At 47.2% G+C, this 14,904-nt stretch overlaps 1 protein-coding gene across 1 annotated transcript in view; it reads left to right on the plus strand.

The window, feature by feature from the left end:
• TDRD12 (tudor domain containing 12) overlaps nucleotides 1–14,904 on the plus strand; it is an 81,586-nt gene extending 66,682 nt beyond the window's left edge. Inside the window, exons 23-32 of the mRNA XM_027079323.1 lie at nucleotides 2,216–2,403; nucleotides 3,149–3,359; nucleotides 4,578–4,670; nucleotides 6,561–6,733; nucleotides 11,581–11,690; nucleotides 12,763–12,823; nucleotides 12,912–13,025; nucleotides 13,110–13,263; nucleotides 13,348–13,419; nucleotides 13,866–14,904. Of these exons, the coding sequence (XP_026935124.1) occupies nucleotides 2,216–2,403; nucleotides 3,149–3,359; nucleotides 4,578–4,670; nucleotides 6,561–6,733; nucleotides 11,581–11,690; nucleotides 12,763–12,823; nucleotides 12,912–13,025; nucleotides 13,110–13,263; nucleotides 13,348–13,419; nucleotides 13,866–13,958 (1,269 nt within the window). The 3' untranslated portion in view covers nucleotides 13,959–14,904. The remainder of the gene's footprint in view (nucleotides 1–2,215; nucleotides 2,404–3,148; nucleotides 3,360–4,577; nucleotides 4,671–6,560; nucleotides 6,734–11,580; nucleotides 11,691–12,762; nucleotides 12,824–12,911; nucleotides 13,026–13,109; nucleotides 13,264–13,347; nucleotides 13,420–13,865) is intronic.

A 14,904-nucleotide genomic window follows, 5' to 3' on the forward strand; every position in this document is an offset into this window, starting at 1 on the left:
ATGTGCCCAGGACTGAGGGGTTTCCCACCACCCAGGATGTTCGGTGCTGGAACCAGGAAGAGTGGGTCACCTGTGTGGAGGCCTCACGCTCTCGCCCTCCTGGCAGGAGAGTCCAGTCCACAAGCTGCTTTTTGCCACCTCCGTTCTGCCAGCTCGGCGTGTCGTGGATGTGCTGACGCCGTGTGGAGGGGACTGCCACACACTGATGCCTGCTCGGGCCTGGACTCTGTTCATCAGTGTGTGCTGAACACAGAGCCTTCTAACTTAGGAAACGCGGGGGAAAAGGAACTCTCCCCTTACTCCTGTCATCCTAAAACAGTCACCATTGGCATCTTAGTATATTTTCTCTGTTACTTTTCTTTGTGCATCTTTCAAAAACTATATTTGCAGTTGGAGTGTATGTTATATCCTGCCAAGCTCTCCTAACATTGGAGTGAGAGTTTTTCCCATCCCCTGCACCTCCTGTCCACTGACTCCTGTCACCCAGTGGGCTTCTGTCTGGGATGCCAGGTTGTTGGGGCCCCTAAACCATAGGGGAGAAGACTCCCTGGGAGAGGCCATCTGCCGGGCTAGAAGGAATACTGAATTCCCTGCCCGAGATGAGGGCCGGCTTGACAGAGCACTGGGGGTTCCCTGAGGCAGACTCTCCACGAGTCCCTGAGGCAGACTCTCCACCTGTCCTGTAGGGTTCAGGTGTTGGTGGCTGGGTTGGGAGCCATGATAAGACGTGCTACTTGTCCTCTCCCGGCTCACCTTCCAGTGGGGACGGTCAGCAGTGAGTTAAGATGGTGACAGTGCTGCGGAGAGGGTGAAATGCAGTGAAGTTCCGCGGTGTGTGCTGGGGGACACGGGGCCCTTTGGAAATTAGAGGCAGGGAGGGGCCCTCTGAGGAGGGGTCAGCTGCCCCGAGGGCCAAATGATAAGAAGGATCCAGCCGTGAGACTATCTAGGGAAGGATATTCCAGGCAGAGGAAGCAGCAAGTGCAAAGGCCCTGAGGTAGGAGTTGTGTGGAATGTTTGTGGAGTAGGACAAGGCTTACGGCGAGTGTGAGGGGCGTAGGCAATGAAGCTGGTGGGGGGGGGGCGAGCACAGAGGAGAGCCACCGGCTGTCAGCCCTGTGAGATCCAGCACCTTTTGGTCACAAGGGGTGACCTCTCCCCTGCCTGCCTTGCCTCCCAGATGGCGCTGCCCCCTCACCAAATAACCACTGCTCACTCCTGCCATCTGCTCACTCCCGCCCTGTAGCCAGGGCTCCCTGCCCTAATGCATACTGTTTGCCCCCTGTCTGGAATGCCTCCTCCGTACTCTTGCGTACCTGTGCGCACCGACACCCCAACACACGCCAATAACCCTGCGTACACTTGCCTGTGAAGAGTTGTCTTCTTGGCCACACGCAGCTGTGGCACATCTGTCCACCCACGGTTGCTTAGGGTCCCTGCAGGACATGCTTCCTCTCTGAGTTCCTTGTGCCTCGTACACAGCAGGCTCTCACTAAAATACTTCAGAAAGGGCTCCAGAGACACGGAGGCTATGTTTTTTTAAGGATTTTTCTAAAGTGCAGTTAAAAAGTAAACAAAGGAACACTTACTAATAATAAAGCTTTAAACTAATATTTACCCAAACCACTTCCATTAAATTTAAAGTGAAACTATAATTATTTGTGTGTATGCTAAGGTTTTTATTCTGTTTTTTGGTCAGTTTCCTAGTTTATTTTTAAATCCCTGTTGTGTGCTTTGGGCTCTTAGGTCAGGTGCTGACTTCTGCAGATGCCTCTTTGCTTCAGATTGAGGTTTTTGTATTTTGGGGTTTTTAAAAATTAATTTATTTATTTATTTATTTATTTTTGGCTGTGTTGGGTCTTCGTTTCTGTGCGAGGGCTTTCTCTAGTTGCAGCGAGCGGGGGCCTCTCACTATCACGGCCTCTCCCGTTGCGGAGTGCAGGCTCCAGACGCGCAGGCTCAGTAGTTGTGGCTCATGGGCCTAGTTGCTCTGCGGCATGTGGGATCTTCCCAGACCGGGGCTCGAACCCATGCCCCCTGCCTTGGCAGGCAGATTCTCTACCACTGCGCCACCAGGGAAGCCCTGTTTTTTTTTTTGAAGGGATTTTATGTTATTTTATTTTTTTCACATCTTTATTGGAGTACAATTGCTTTACAGTGGTGTGTTAGTTAGAGTGAGTTTGTTTTCTGGATATGTTTACTGTTTATGTTTCAGATAATACCCTTTTATATTTTGAATGCAACAAATTATTTTGGTCGCATAGTTGATAAACATGTGGATCTTTATGCAACTCTTGCTGCTGACATGAAAGAGTATTTTGAAGATTCCAGTAATAAAACAACTGTTGAAAAGGTGGAGAAATTTGGATTATATGGATTAGCAGAAAAAGTAGCTTTTCACAGGTAAAGTGTCTCTTTATTTCATCTCTAGAAGTTGTGAAGCATAAGGTGACTTCAAGTGGTGTTGAATCGCTGTTTTCATCTCTGCCCATATGACCGGTGTACACGTACTGAGCCTGGCTGCCTCCCAGGAGGGCGGTGGTGGGGTCGTGTTCACCCTGGTCCGGCTCAGCCGTACTCTCGAGGCTCCTCTGCCCTGGGGCTGCTGAGCACAGAGCGTGGATGACAGTGTGACATTTACCTATGGACAGTCAGCGACTCACTTAATTCTTACAAAATTCCCATCGAGTGGGCACAGTTCCCATTTTACAGAGAAGCAGACTGAGCCCTGGTGAGGCTATGTAAGTCAGCTAGGTCAGCCCAAGAAGTGGCACTGTCAGCGTTCCATCCTGCCTCGTGTGCCTGTTTGCGCCGATGGCCCTCGAATGCCCCACCCGTCCCCGCGTGGTGACAGCCCAGATTGAGAGCCTTGGAACATTTGATTTGCTATGTTAATTTTTCTTGTGTTGTCAGATAAAGGAATTTCCTTTATTCAAAGTACTACACTGTTTTTTATACATAAGAATACTTGAATTAAATAAATCATGGCTGAGTGCTCTTGGTGACTTCAGTTATTTTATTTCTAGTACGGAGTAAAGCCGTGCAGCTTAGGGAACTTTTGTGTGGTTTGCGTCTAACGAGGAAGCCAAGGCGACGATTATTTCCCTTTGGGTCTCTGTGTTAGACTGAGGCCACTGTTGTCCTGTAGGGTTCAGGTGTTGGAGATGAGCCAGAAGGAGGACACGTGGGCCCTGGATAATGTCCTTGTGAAGTTCATAGATGAAGGCAGGACCAAACTCATCACAAGAGACCAGCTGCTTCACCTCCCAGAAAGTTTCCACACTCTGCCCCCTCAAGCCGTGGAGTTTATCGTTTGTAGAGTGAAACCCGCGGACAATGAGATTGAATGGAATCCAAAGGTGAGTTATTTGGGCTTTTTATATTTTGTTGACTTTCAGAATATATTTAACCCAGAATATACACAGAATTGAGGTGTATTTGAATTTGGAGTATTGGGTTTGGGTTCACTGCTTCCTGTTTCTGGTCAGGAACGCACTCACAGCGCCATGTGTAGACCAGCTCTGAGCCCTCAGAGGGGCCGGGTGTGATGGGCCGTGGTCGTCATTAGTGCTCGCACACTTTGGGTGTGAAATATGCACTGTGCTAAAAATAAACTGGCTGTTACTTAAAGAGAATAAACAGTGTATGCGCTTAGGATACCCGTGTCACGGGGGGCACATAGGTGATGGACCCTCGCCAGAGGGACCAGGTAATTCCACTGGGCTTGGGTAGCTGGGCAAGGAAAGAGAGAGAGAGTCCAGAAAAGCTTCCAAAGGAGGGGACGTGCCCTCTGGGTCCTTCAGAGTAGGTAACTAGCATGTCACCAAGCAGAGCGGATAAGGCACTGTGAAGGCGAAGAAGCCCCCCTGTACCAAGGCGTGGAGCACATGCCGTCTCGGGTGGGTGGAGAGGCCCCGCCTTCGGCCCGGCAGGGACGTCACCAGAGCACTAAGTCCTGTTCATGACGAGGCTCCTGATTCTTCAAAGGAAGGCTCCATTTCCTACAGTCTGATTAACAGGATATGAAAGAAGCCATTGCCGTTGGCAAAGCAAAAGGTTTGGGTTGTAAACAGTGGAGTTGAATGAGGAGAGGTGCAGAGGTGAGTCCCCAGCACAGGTGTGTGCTGTGGACTCCTCACACCGCGTGGTTCCCAGCGTGGGTGCGTGTCCCCCATCCCCTCTGTCAGCTGTCAGCCTGTCTTTAAAGGATGGATGTTTCTTTCTTTGGAAGCTCAGTGAGAGAGTGAGGAGAGAGAGTTCTACTGTTGCTGGGGACCAGGGCCCCCCAACCCCAGTGTCCCTGCTGCTGAGCAGCCCCAGTGTGTGACCTCGTCCTCTGGAGCAGCTGGAACACCCTGTGCTCGGGACTCACCTTTGCACCTGTCCTCATTCGTCTCCACTGATGGTTACCCTTGTTGGTGAAGGGGTGTGATGGCCTCCATAACCTGCCCCATGGGGTGGTCGGGAGGCTCAAATGAAAGGCATGGAAAAGCTTCTTGCAAAACTATAGAGCACATACAGAATAAAGTGTTTTTTTAAATCTTCAGATAAATTACTTAAGTGGTTTTTTTTTTCAGGTTACTAGGTACATTCATCATAAAATTAATGGGAAACTGCATGATGCAAAAGTGATGTTGGCTTTAGGAAATACGGTTTGGATTGATCCAATGGTAAGTATGCATTTTTCTTGAAAAGAAACGTGTGTTTGAATGGGCCCCTAAAATTATCCAAATTATTCTAACCTGTTGCTTGAATAACTATTTGCCTCACATAAACGGAGGCTGATTTGATAAGGGCTCTGTGTAAAGGAGAGCTTTTTCCATGTTACTTGGGTCATGAATGTGGTCATGGGTTTTTTGGTTTAAGGGAACCTTTTATATTGTAACCCAGCACTCACAGGTTGTGTGTGTGTGTGTGTGTGTGTGTGTGTATGTGTGTGTGTGTGTGTATAAATCAGACACGCTCACACATACAACCGAGACAGAAACTTCATGAAACTATTAATAGTTAGTACACACGGCAGTGTCTCCCGTTTATAATTCTTTTCCAAGTGGTGACTGTGCACTGGTAATCCGATTTCACAGTCCTCTGCCCACACAGGTGGGAAGCCCTGGGACAGTAACTGCCCTGCAGAAGCACAGCCTGTGCTGGTGTAGTTGTAAGTGATCTTAAAGTGGTCAGTAATGTGGAGGATTCCGGTCCTCAGGCTTTCCAAGACAGATTTTATTATGTTCACGGTTCCTACCTCATCCATTCACCAGATATTTATTGAGCACCTACTGTGTGCTAGGACCTGTACGGGGCACTGGAATTCCATCCATGAGCAGACTCCTACCCTGTGGGGGTGGGTGGGACTGAGCATGAGGCCAGGACATGTGACTCAGGGCCTCAGCCCGTCCCTGCTGAGGCCGGCACCATCCCCCCTCTGCTTGCACCCTGGGAACTCTACTTTTCAATTCAGAGTTTTGCTCTGTTACACTTAAATCTTAATTATTATGATTATTTATACGATTTAAAGGAATTCAGTTCATAAAAAGTGTTTTGTTGAAAGTTCTTTTTATAAGAGTGAAAAAGCCTTAACATGGAAAAGAAGAGTTTGGGTATAAGATTTAAGAGTAAGAGGAGAATATGATTTTTAGAAGGGAAGGTAGAGACTACCAGTGCAGGTAAATGAAGAGGTCTGGGGGGGTCTTAGTCGATGTCATAATAGTCAATATTGTGGTGGTTTTTCATCAGAGAAAAAAATGGAAACTTTATTAAGCAAGGATTTTTTAAACTATAGCTAAGAGAATGAAGCAAAAAAAAAAAAGAAAACCCACCTGGCAAACATGCTTCCGCAGCTCCAAAGTGTAGCACTGTTCGTGGCACACTGGAGGGGAGACAGACCCCACACCTGCCGCCTTCTCCCCCCAACACCAGCTCGGTCCCCAGGCTGAGTGGAGAAAGGCTCTTCTGCTATCCCTGGACGGGAGTGCATTCCTGATTCCCGCGCTCCCCGGGGAGGCGCCCCAGCCAGCGCCAGCCTGGTCTACTCCGACCCGCATGAAAGTCCTGGGGCCACACCTCCCACCAACAGGAATCAGACAATTGCAGATTTTCGTGTTTTACTTAATTTTGTGTAAACCGAAATGGATGAGAATGTTTTGGTTGCAGAAAAAAACAAGTGGAGGAAACTGTCCAGGACGCAGGATTTAGGGCCTTGGTGTAGGCCCTTTCTGGTCATCTGAAGACCCTGAGCCTTCTCGTGAGGAGAGGTAAAAAGCACAGGAAGGAGAACCAGAAAGATTTAAGAATTGTGCGTGTGGTTACAGCATCACGGGTGGGCCTTGTCTGGGATTTTACCTCGGGGCTTGATTTTGGCCCCAGCCCCACACCTGATCATATTTCTCCAGTACGGGGCTGGATTCTGGAAGATTCCAATGAGGAGGCCCTTGTGCTGGCACATGCCCTGGTGCATCAGACATTGCACAGTGAGATCAGGAGGCCACGGTGAGAGTGTTTGTGATTCATCTAAAGTTCTAAGTGTAATTCCTGCAAACATATTTTTTCTTTCATTCAAGGTGCACACTACAAAACTTGAAAACTTGAGAACGTCTGTCATTGATTATAATGTTCGAGCTGAAATTTTGTCAATGGGAATGGGCATTGATAACTCAGAACATGTAGAACAACTGAAAAAATTATACAAAGGAGCTAAAATGCCAACTTTTGAAGAAAGCGTAAGCCAGACCCTGTAAGTGGACTTTTGTCTCCTTTTGGAAGAGCTGTTTTGTGGCAGTATAACTCACAAGTGTTATGGACATTTTTCTGAAAGTAGAATAGTTTAATGAGTCTCTGCGTTCCCATCACTCAGCTTCAATAATTACCAACATTTGGGGAGTCTTATTTTATCCAAACCCCAGCCCACATTTTTGTTTTTGTTTTTGTTTGACTATTATAAAACAAATTCCAAATATATTTCATCTGTATCTCTTACAGAATGAATTTTAGTTAGCTTTTTATCGACAGCACACATACAGAAAAGAACACGTATTGTAAGTGTGGCTTGGTGGATTTTCTGAGCACAGAAACCAGCACCAGATCAGAAACAGGGCATGACTCAGAGACACCTCCTGCTCCCCCTGCAAGGGCAGCTGCTTTCCAGACACAAAACAGCATGGATGGCTCTTCCCTGGTTCATACTTTGAATGGAATCATGCAATGTGTCTCTTTCATATCTGGCTGCTTCTTTTTTTTTTTTTTTTTTTTGCGGTACGCGGGCCTCTCACCGTTGTGGCCTCTCCCGTTGCGGAGCACAGGCTCCGGACGCGCAGGCTCAGCGGCCATGGCTCACGCGCCCAGCCGCTCCGCGGCATGTGGGATCCTCCCGGACCGGGGCACGAACCCGCGTCCCCTGCATCGGCAGGCGGACTCTCAACCACTGCGCCACCAGGGAAGCCCACAGTAACTGTTTTTTAAGTATACAATTCAGTGGCAGTAAGTACGTTCGCATTGTTGTGTAACTGTCACCACATTCTCCAGAAGTTTTCATCATCCCAACAGAAACTCTGTACCCATTAAACCGTAATGCCCATTCTCCCATTCCCTCGGCCCCTGGGAACCTCCGTTCTACTTTCTGTTTCCATTAATTTACCTCTTCTGGGTACCTCATATAAATGGAATCATACAATATTTGTCCTTCTGTGTCTGGCTTATTTCACTTAGCGTAATGTTTTCAAGGTGCATCCATGTTGTAGCAGGTATCAGAATTTCTGTGCTTTGAAGGCTGAAAAATACTCCATTGTGTGGATGTACTGTGGATATTTGGCTGCTGTGAATAGTGCTGCTATGAACATTGCTGTACAAATACCTGTTTAAATTCCTGCTTTCAGCTCTTTTGGAATTTCTGGATCCCATGGCAATTCCACGTTTAAGTTTTTGAACTGCCAAACTATTTCCACAACAGCTGTGTGTTATGTTCCCTCCAGCAGTGTACAAGGTTCCTGTTTTCTCCATGTCCTCGGCTAGAAATCAGCCTGAAATGAAAGCTTAGGGTCCTCTCAGGACTTTTCTGAGCGTGCATCTTGCCTCAGCTGCACGTGGCTTTCTCAGTCCCCCCCCCCCCTTTTTTTTTTTTTTTTTGCTGTACGCGGGCCTCTCACTGTTGTGGCCTCTCCCATTGCGGAGCGCAGGCTCAGCGGCCATGGCTCACGGGCCCAGCTGCTCCGCGGCATGTGGGATCCCCCCGGACCGGGGCACGAACCCGTGTCCCCTGCATCGGCAGGTGGACTCTCGGCCACTGCGCCACCAGGGAAGCCCTCTCAGTCTCCTTTTGAACGTCCTAATTTCCAGCGAGTCTCCCCCTAGCTTCTCCAGGCCTTTGATGGTCTGTTGTGTGTCTCCTTGCGTCATACCTTGCCTCAGGTGTCCATGGGTCTGTAGTGGCCTCTTCTGAGCAGTGCCCACAGCTTTCCTGCCTGTGTTCTGAGTTCCATGAAACAGAGGTGAGCATCTTGCATTATAGTCCCTCGGGTATCCCCCAGATGGCTTAGAATGGACTACACAGTAATTCACACACGAAGTCTGCTCTGCCCTCTCTGGTTTTGGGGGTGGGGGGGTGGGGGGACAGGAAGGTGGTTCAGACAGCTTCTGCTGGTTCTTTCAGTGTGTCTATGGGGAAATGGGAACCTGGAGCTTCCTAATCCTCCGTTTTGCTCTGTGTGTGTTTTGGATGCTGGAATATTTTGTTCAGTCTGACTTTGTTTCATTTGACCTAATTAATAGATAAATACTTCTAACTGAAGTTGCCAATAGGTAAAGTTGAAATTTTAAAATTTGTTCATTTATTCAGCAACTATTTATTGATTGTCTACTGGGGATACAGTAGTGAACAAAACAGATGAGGGGCCAGCTCACATTTCAGTGGAGACAAATGATAAACAGGTTACAGAAACACATAGTGGATAATGTGGTGGTATGTGAGATGGAGCAGATCAACACAGAAGGGAAGACGGGGTAGTTTGGGGTCTGAGACGGTGAGCAAAGACCCAAGAGGTGAGGCCTGACCCAGGCAGATACCGAGGCGTAGACCCATGTGGGCAGAGGGAAGGCTTGGTTATTCCTTGATTCCAGGAACAGAGAGGAAGTTGCAGTGACCAGAGCAGCAAACAAGGGGAGAATCTAGGTGTGAAGGTCAGATCTTGTTGGACCCTGTGGCCGTTGCACGGGTGGGCTCCTCGGAGGAGGAGGTGGAACCATGAGAGAGTTTTGAGCAGAGGAATGGCTTAATCAGAACATTCTGGGCTACTGTGTTGAGAACAGACTGGAGCGGGGGACAAAGTCTGTGCCCAGAGTTCAGGACAGGATGACAGCGGCTCAGACTAGGGTGGTTTTGTGGAGGTGGTGAGAAGCAGCGGGTTTCTGAATGTAACTGTAGTGGGCGTGTGGTCTCGGGGGGGCCTGGTCAGCAGATCCTGGTATTGAGAGCCAGGTTGCTGGACAAGGCCCCGAAGGATTGAGCACTGGGACTCTAATGTTGAGAGGTGGCCGGCAGTGGGGACGTGGGGGAGGAGCCTGAGAAGCAGCAGCCTGGAGCCGGGGGGCCAGGGAGGGCGTCCAGGACAGCAGGTGAGGGAAGGGTTTCACAGAGCAGGGAGCCATGAGCGGCCAGGCGCTGCGAGGCCAGTGAAACAAGGACTGAGAACTGACCAGTGGATTTAATTCTGCGACCACTGGAGACCTTGAAGGGTTCCTGAATTACTGCTGAGGGTAGGAGAATTTCAAAGAACGTGGCAAAGATTAAAATAGTCTTAAGTTTGTAGAGGTTTCTATCTTAATAAAATTGGGTGCCTATGGAATTAGGATACATTTTGTTTTCTACACACTTTCAGGAAACAAAATTTGCTCCATGCTTACTTTTAAGATATTCTTTTAAAAATGAAGACACTACTACAGTTCAGTAGATTTAATCAAGACAGATTGATCACTTATAGGAAACACTGCAACTACTGTTGAGCCCCAGCTCTGCACAGAGCACTCTGCTCAGTCCCTCTGCACATGTGATTCTGTGGTTGCACAGGAGTGCCGCGCACCTTGGTGATAATCACAGGCAGAGGGACGTGCAGAGGCCTCGCAGTCTACGGAGGGAGCCTGCCTCCAGGAAGGGACTCCATGTGGGGAGGTGGGTTGGGGAGCTGTAATGGTTGGACCAGAAATGAGGAGAATGGCACCATTCCTACAGCAGACTGGGAAAGAGGACAGAGTTTGGGGACGTGAAGATCTGGAAGCCACAGGGCTTAGTGGTTGGCAGACCCAGGGGAGTGTGACTGTATAATTCTGAGCCCTCACGACTGAGAGTAGCCAGCTCGGAGAGGAGGACACACTGAGTGGGTTTGGACACGAGTTTCAGGTTAGTGAAGGTGTAAGCCCAGAGCTCAGGAAAGCGGCTGGGGAGGCTCTGGTTTGCTGGGGTTTGAGGAGAGTCAGAACTTGTGTAAGTGTGAGAGGCGGAAGGAACAGGACCCCAGGAGATGAGGGTCGAGGGGAGATCAGAGCCGTGGTGGAGGAAGAGGGTGGGCAGCAGAGCGTCTGGGGCTGCACAGCGGTGAGGAGAACGAGGCCTGAGGAGGGGTCCCTGCCCGGGTGGCTGGAACGTGGGACACTGCCCTCCATGCCACAGGCGTCATGGGTGTCCGTCAGTCGTCCCCTTGGAGACACACACGCACACTCCCTAACCACAGGTGTGTGTGTGTGTGTGTGTGTGTGTGTGTGTGTGTGTGTACACACATGTGTTTGTATAGGTTTGCTCCTTTACGCTTGAATTATCTCAAAAAGGATGCACAAAAAATGAATTACACTGTCACCCATGAGGAAGGAAATTGGTGGTTGGGGAACAGAGGTGAGAGGTGGATTTTTCACTGTGTAGACCTTTCTATTTATTTTTAAATACTGAACCACATGCATGTGGTTACCTGTTCAAACAACCAAAAGAAAAGCACAATTAAAAAGTTTTACAAGAATGAGATAGCTCTCTATATACTGATATGGAATAATCTCCACTTATTAAGTACAATAAAATAAGGGGTAGAAAAGTGAATGTAGTAGGTTCCCATGTGTTTAAACTCGCGTGTGTGTCTTTTAGCTAGAAAGATGCAGATGGCAGTATTTGCCTTTTTATGCAAAGAATGTTTCTAGCAGTAGATCCAGACTGGTAAGAGGGTGTCTCTGGGGAGGCTAGGGCAGGAGAGGAAAGGAGATGGCTTGTGTCATCCTCTTTGAAGTGGGTAGCAGTGCATACTGTCCTCTAAGTGATTTGAAAAGAATTTCATTTCGGTAAATGAGTTCCTGCCTTTATCGGATATGTGTGTGTCGATCAGCTACTCTGCACTCGATGCCAGGGACGCAGTAGTGCCCAGAGCTGACTGACCTGCCCGTCATCTGTAAATGAGCCGTAAGCTCTGTGCGGGTCTGACTCGTGGTAGGAGGTACTTCACAGACGTGTGTTGCTGGCCTGCCTCCCTCTTCTTGCCAGGAGGTCCCTGTAGGGAGCCAGATTTTGCCTGTCTCCTCGTCTCACAGTTAACCTCTGCCTCTTCTACCCAGGAGGCCTTCTTCAACAGAAGACGATGCTTGTCTGCAGAGCACACAGCAAGAGGACAAGGGCTCAGAGAGAGGTGCCGACTCCCAGACAAACTCAGAAAACCCAACACATGGTTGGTTATGTAAAAGACGGTTAACTTAAAATCATTAATGCTTGGAAATTTACCAACGTTTAGGCTTTCCACTTGTAGATGAATTATAGAGAAGGCGACAGAAACTGATATTACCCAAATTTCTATTTTTGACAGTACGGCTTCCAATTTTTTTGGTAACTTTTTTCTTATTTGAAGTATAATGCTCACCCAGTACAAGTGCACAGATCTTAAGTGTACAGCTCATCAGAATTTTTCCTATGTGTATTACCATTACCCATGCCCAGATCAAGCTGTTGAACATTTCCAGAACCCCAGTGGTCTCGCTTACGCACCCTCCCTGTCTGTAACCCTGCCCAGTAACCCCTGTTCTGACTTCTGTCACCATCAGTGTTGCTGAATTGGAAGCACATGGTATACACTCTTGTGTCTTCTTTCACTCAACTTTATGTCTGTGAAATTCATCTAGATTATTGCAAGTAGCAGTGGCACTTTTTTATTGCTGAGTTGTGTATTCCATGATATGCATATACTACAGTTCACCTGTTACAAGACATTGATTGTTTTCAGTTTGGGACTACTGTTAACAGAGCTGCTCAGAAACATTTTCGCTCAGGTCTTTGGAAGCTTGAAATGTTTCAGATTGAGAATTTAAATTGCGTTGCTTTAGGCAATGTTGTGTTCAGCAGTGGTTCCTTGTGTGTACTGGCCACTGTTCTGGAAGCCGTTAGTGGGGCCCTAGCAGGTTAAGATGCAGAGACACTGGAGCATTTGTATCCTATGGCCAATAATTATATGTGGTTCCTTTTCAGAGAGTTTACTCTCCCAGTTGTTTAACCATAATATTTAACAAGGCAAATATTTGTTTTCTTAGTCTGATATTTGTTTCTTAGTTATACTAAGTGATCTGCATTTTAATTTTTTAAAATTGTTCTTTGCAATTGGATACTTTGGTTACTATTAAGTTTATACTCTTACAGTCTTAGTAGTTCCTCAACTAAAAGTTGCATAAAATGCAAAAAAGTACATATATATACATATATTATGGAGTCACATATCAATAACCTATAGAAAAATTTGACTCTTTGTACAGAAACTTTACCTGAAAACACTGGAGGTGCTTCCATTAACAAAACTACAGGGCCTCTGAAAAGGTATGCTCATCATTGTTGGGGTCTGCTTCCCTTTCTTGCCTAGCGAATAAACAGAGATGAGTGTATAATCCTCTTCACTTTCTTCTAGCTTCCACCCACAAATAAAATGGTTCCAAAAAGAGGATGTGGTCATATTGAAGATAAGAATAAGGAATGTAAAAGATTACAAATGTAAATACTTTAGAGATAGAGTTGTTTTCAGGTGGGTTTATGGATAGCTTACAAAGTAAAAGAAGTAATTTCTAACATTGTAGAAGGCTGACCTCCTTTCCTTTTGTAAACCTAGTGCCTGGGCGGGAGAGAGATTTTACTCGGCTGATTTGGAGCTGCAGGCCAACATAATAAAAGATGATTGCAAGTGCACAGTGGAAAATGGTGAACCAATAATCACTCTCTCGAAAGAGAAAAAGGAGTCTTGGTGTGGCTTACTCAGACAGAGGGTGAGTTGAAATCAGCTGCGCTTGGGCTTAACACGCTGAGCATGCTTTATTCTCTCACTTAACATAAACTGTTATGTTGAACAGAATCCTAACGTGGCTTTTGATTTTGATCACTGGGAAGAATGTGACGAGGATGAGGATAGCCACTTCTCCAGGGTAAGGGGGGGCACCCATCCCTTGGAGAGTCGTAGGTCCTGAGCACCGTGGGGGTGGACGCAGTCACTCAGCTGACTTCAGCAATGTGGCCTTCGTGGACATGGGTCTTCATGTAAAGCTCTTAGGTATCCGTTTTCTCCTTGTGGTTGATCTTGGTGCTAAATGTTCTGCTTTGAGGAAGTTATCAACTCTTGGTTATAAACATACCTCCTTATAACACTTTTACAAATATTTCTCCTAGGAAAATCGTTTATTCATAAGCAGGCAAATTTTACCTGCTTGTTTCTTGCTTAAAATAATGAAAATATAAAATAGGTCACAAAATACAGAGCTAGAACCCAAGGGACTTTTTCTGCAATGACCAAAATAATGGGGTGGGGGGTGGGGGGGGAGATTTGCTAATTAATCTATAATTAGTAACATATTTTTAATACTATCTCTCTTAGCTGGTAAATTCTAAAAACCCGTCCTGCAAAGTGGTAGAGTTGGTTGAGACCAGTGACAAAGCTTCAGATGAAAACGAAAGTGAGAGTGAATGAGAATGTGAGCGGCCAGAGGACTCTGAACAGAAATGGGTGTTGCTACATGACCGAGAGCTGAGAAGACAGGCAGTCACGTTCAGACCTTTTGTCACTTCAAGGATCAAGTATACTAAGTGCTACCTTGTGGCACTGGGATTAGTAACGGTGAGAAGTTCTTAACTGATTGAACAATGGGCCGATGATGAGACTCTGGAAGGAAGGTAGAAGCAGAGACACAGCGAGTGCTGGGCTGTCCTGCCCATCGCCTCTGGTGTGAAGCCCACCTCGGCACTCAGGTTGCGTGATGCCCGCCGTGGCGTTCGGGTAATGAACTGTACCATCTGGAGTTCGTTTTTCTTTTTTTTCCATTTAGACCTGTGTTTGGTTACATTCTTAAAACCTTCTCTTGTGCATATAAATTGAGATTTCTTAAAATTCATACCCCGCACGGCTTAACAGACCTTTTCAACCGTGAGTTAGTTGAGATTCAGGGTTAACTGTCTGTGTACTAATACTCCTAGTATTCTTTCGATATTGATAGCTACCCAGGGTAAGTTTACTTCCTGTGAAGAGACAGTCCAAGGATGAGAATGGGGTTCCCTCAGCAATAGCAGCCTGACCCAGGGCTTTCTGGAGGTAAAGCTAGTGCTTCCGAAGAACCCTTGGAATCTGCAGAGTCCTGGACAAATAGGACACAGGTTTCTCTCCAGTGGAAACGGAAAAGGTCATGTGGGGTGCCTGGAGGTAACCCTCAGAATACCTGGATGTGGTGAGCCCTGAAAACATTCATGACTCCATCCTGGGATGAGGCTGCGGTGCCTTAATAAGGTCACGAGGTTATCAAGAAATGTGTGTTGTCATTACCGCTTAAGTGTGGGAATGCCCAGAGCCTGACTTTTCATGGTAACTGGAAAAAGTTAGACACGTGAGCTATTGGGAAATTTGCACCCTGTGCACTGCTTTA

This window comes from Aethalodelphis obliquidens, unplaced genomic scaffold (assembly GCF_003676395.1).
Source record: "Aethalodelphis obliquidens isolate GAN/ISIS:26980383/991018 unplaced genomic scaffold, ASM367639v1 scaffold43, whole genome shotgun sequence".
Taxonomy (NCBI): domain Eukaryota; kingdom Metazoa; phylum Chordata; class Mammalia; order Artiodactyla; family Delphinidae; genus Aethalodelphis; species Aethalodelphis obliquidens.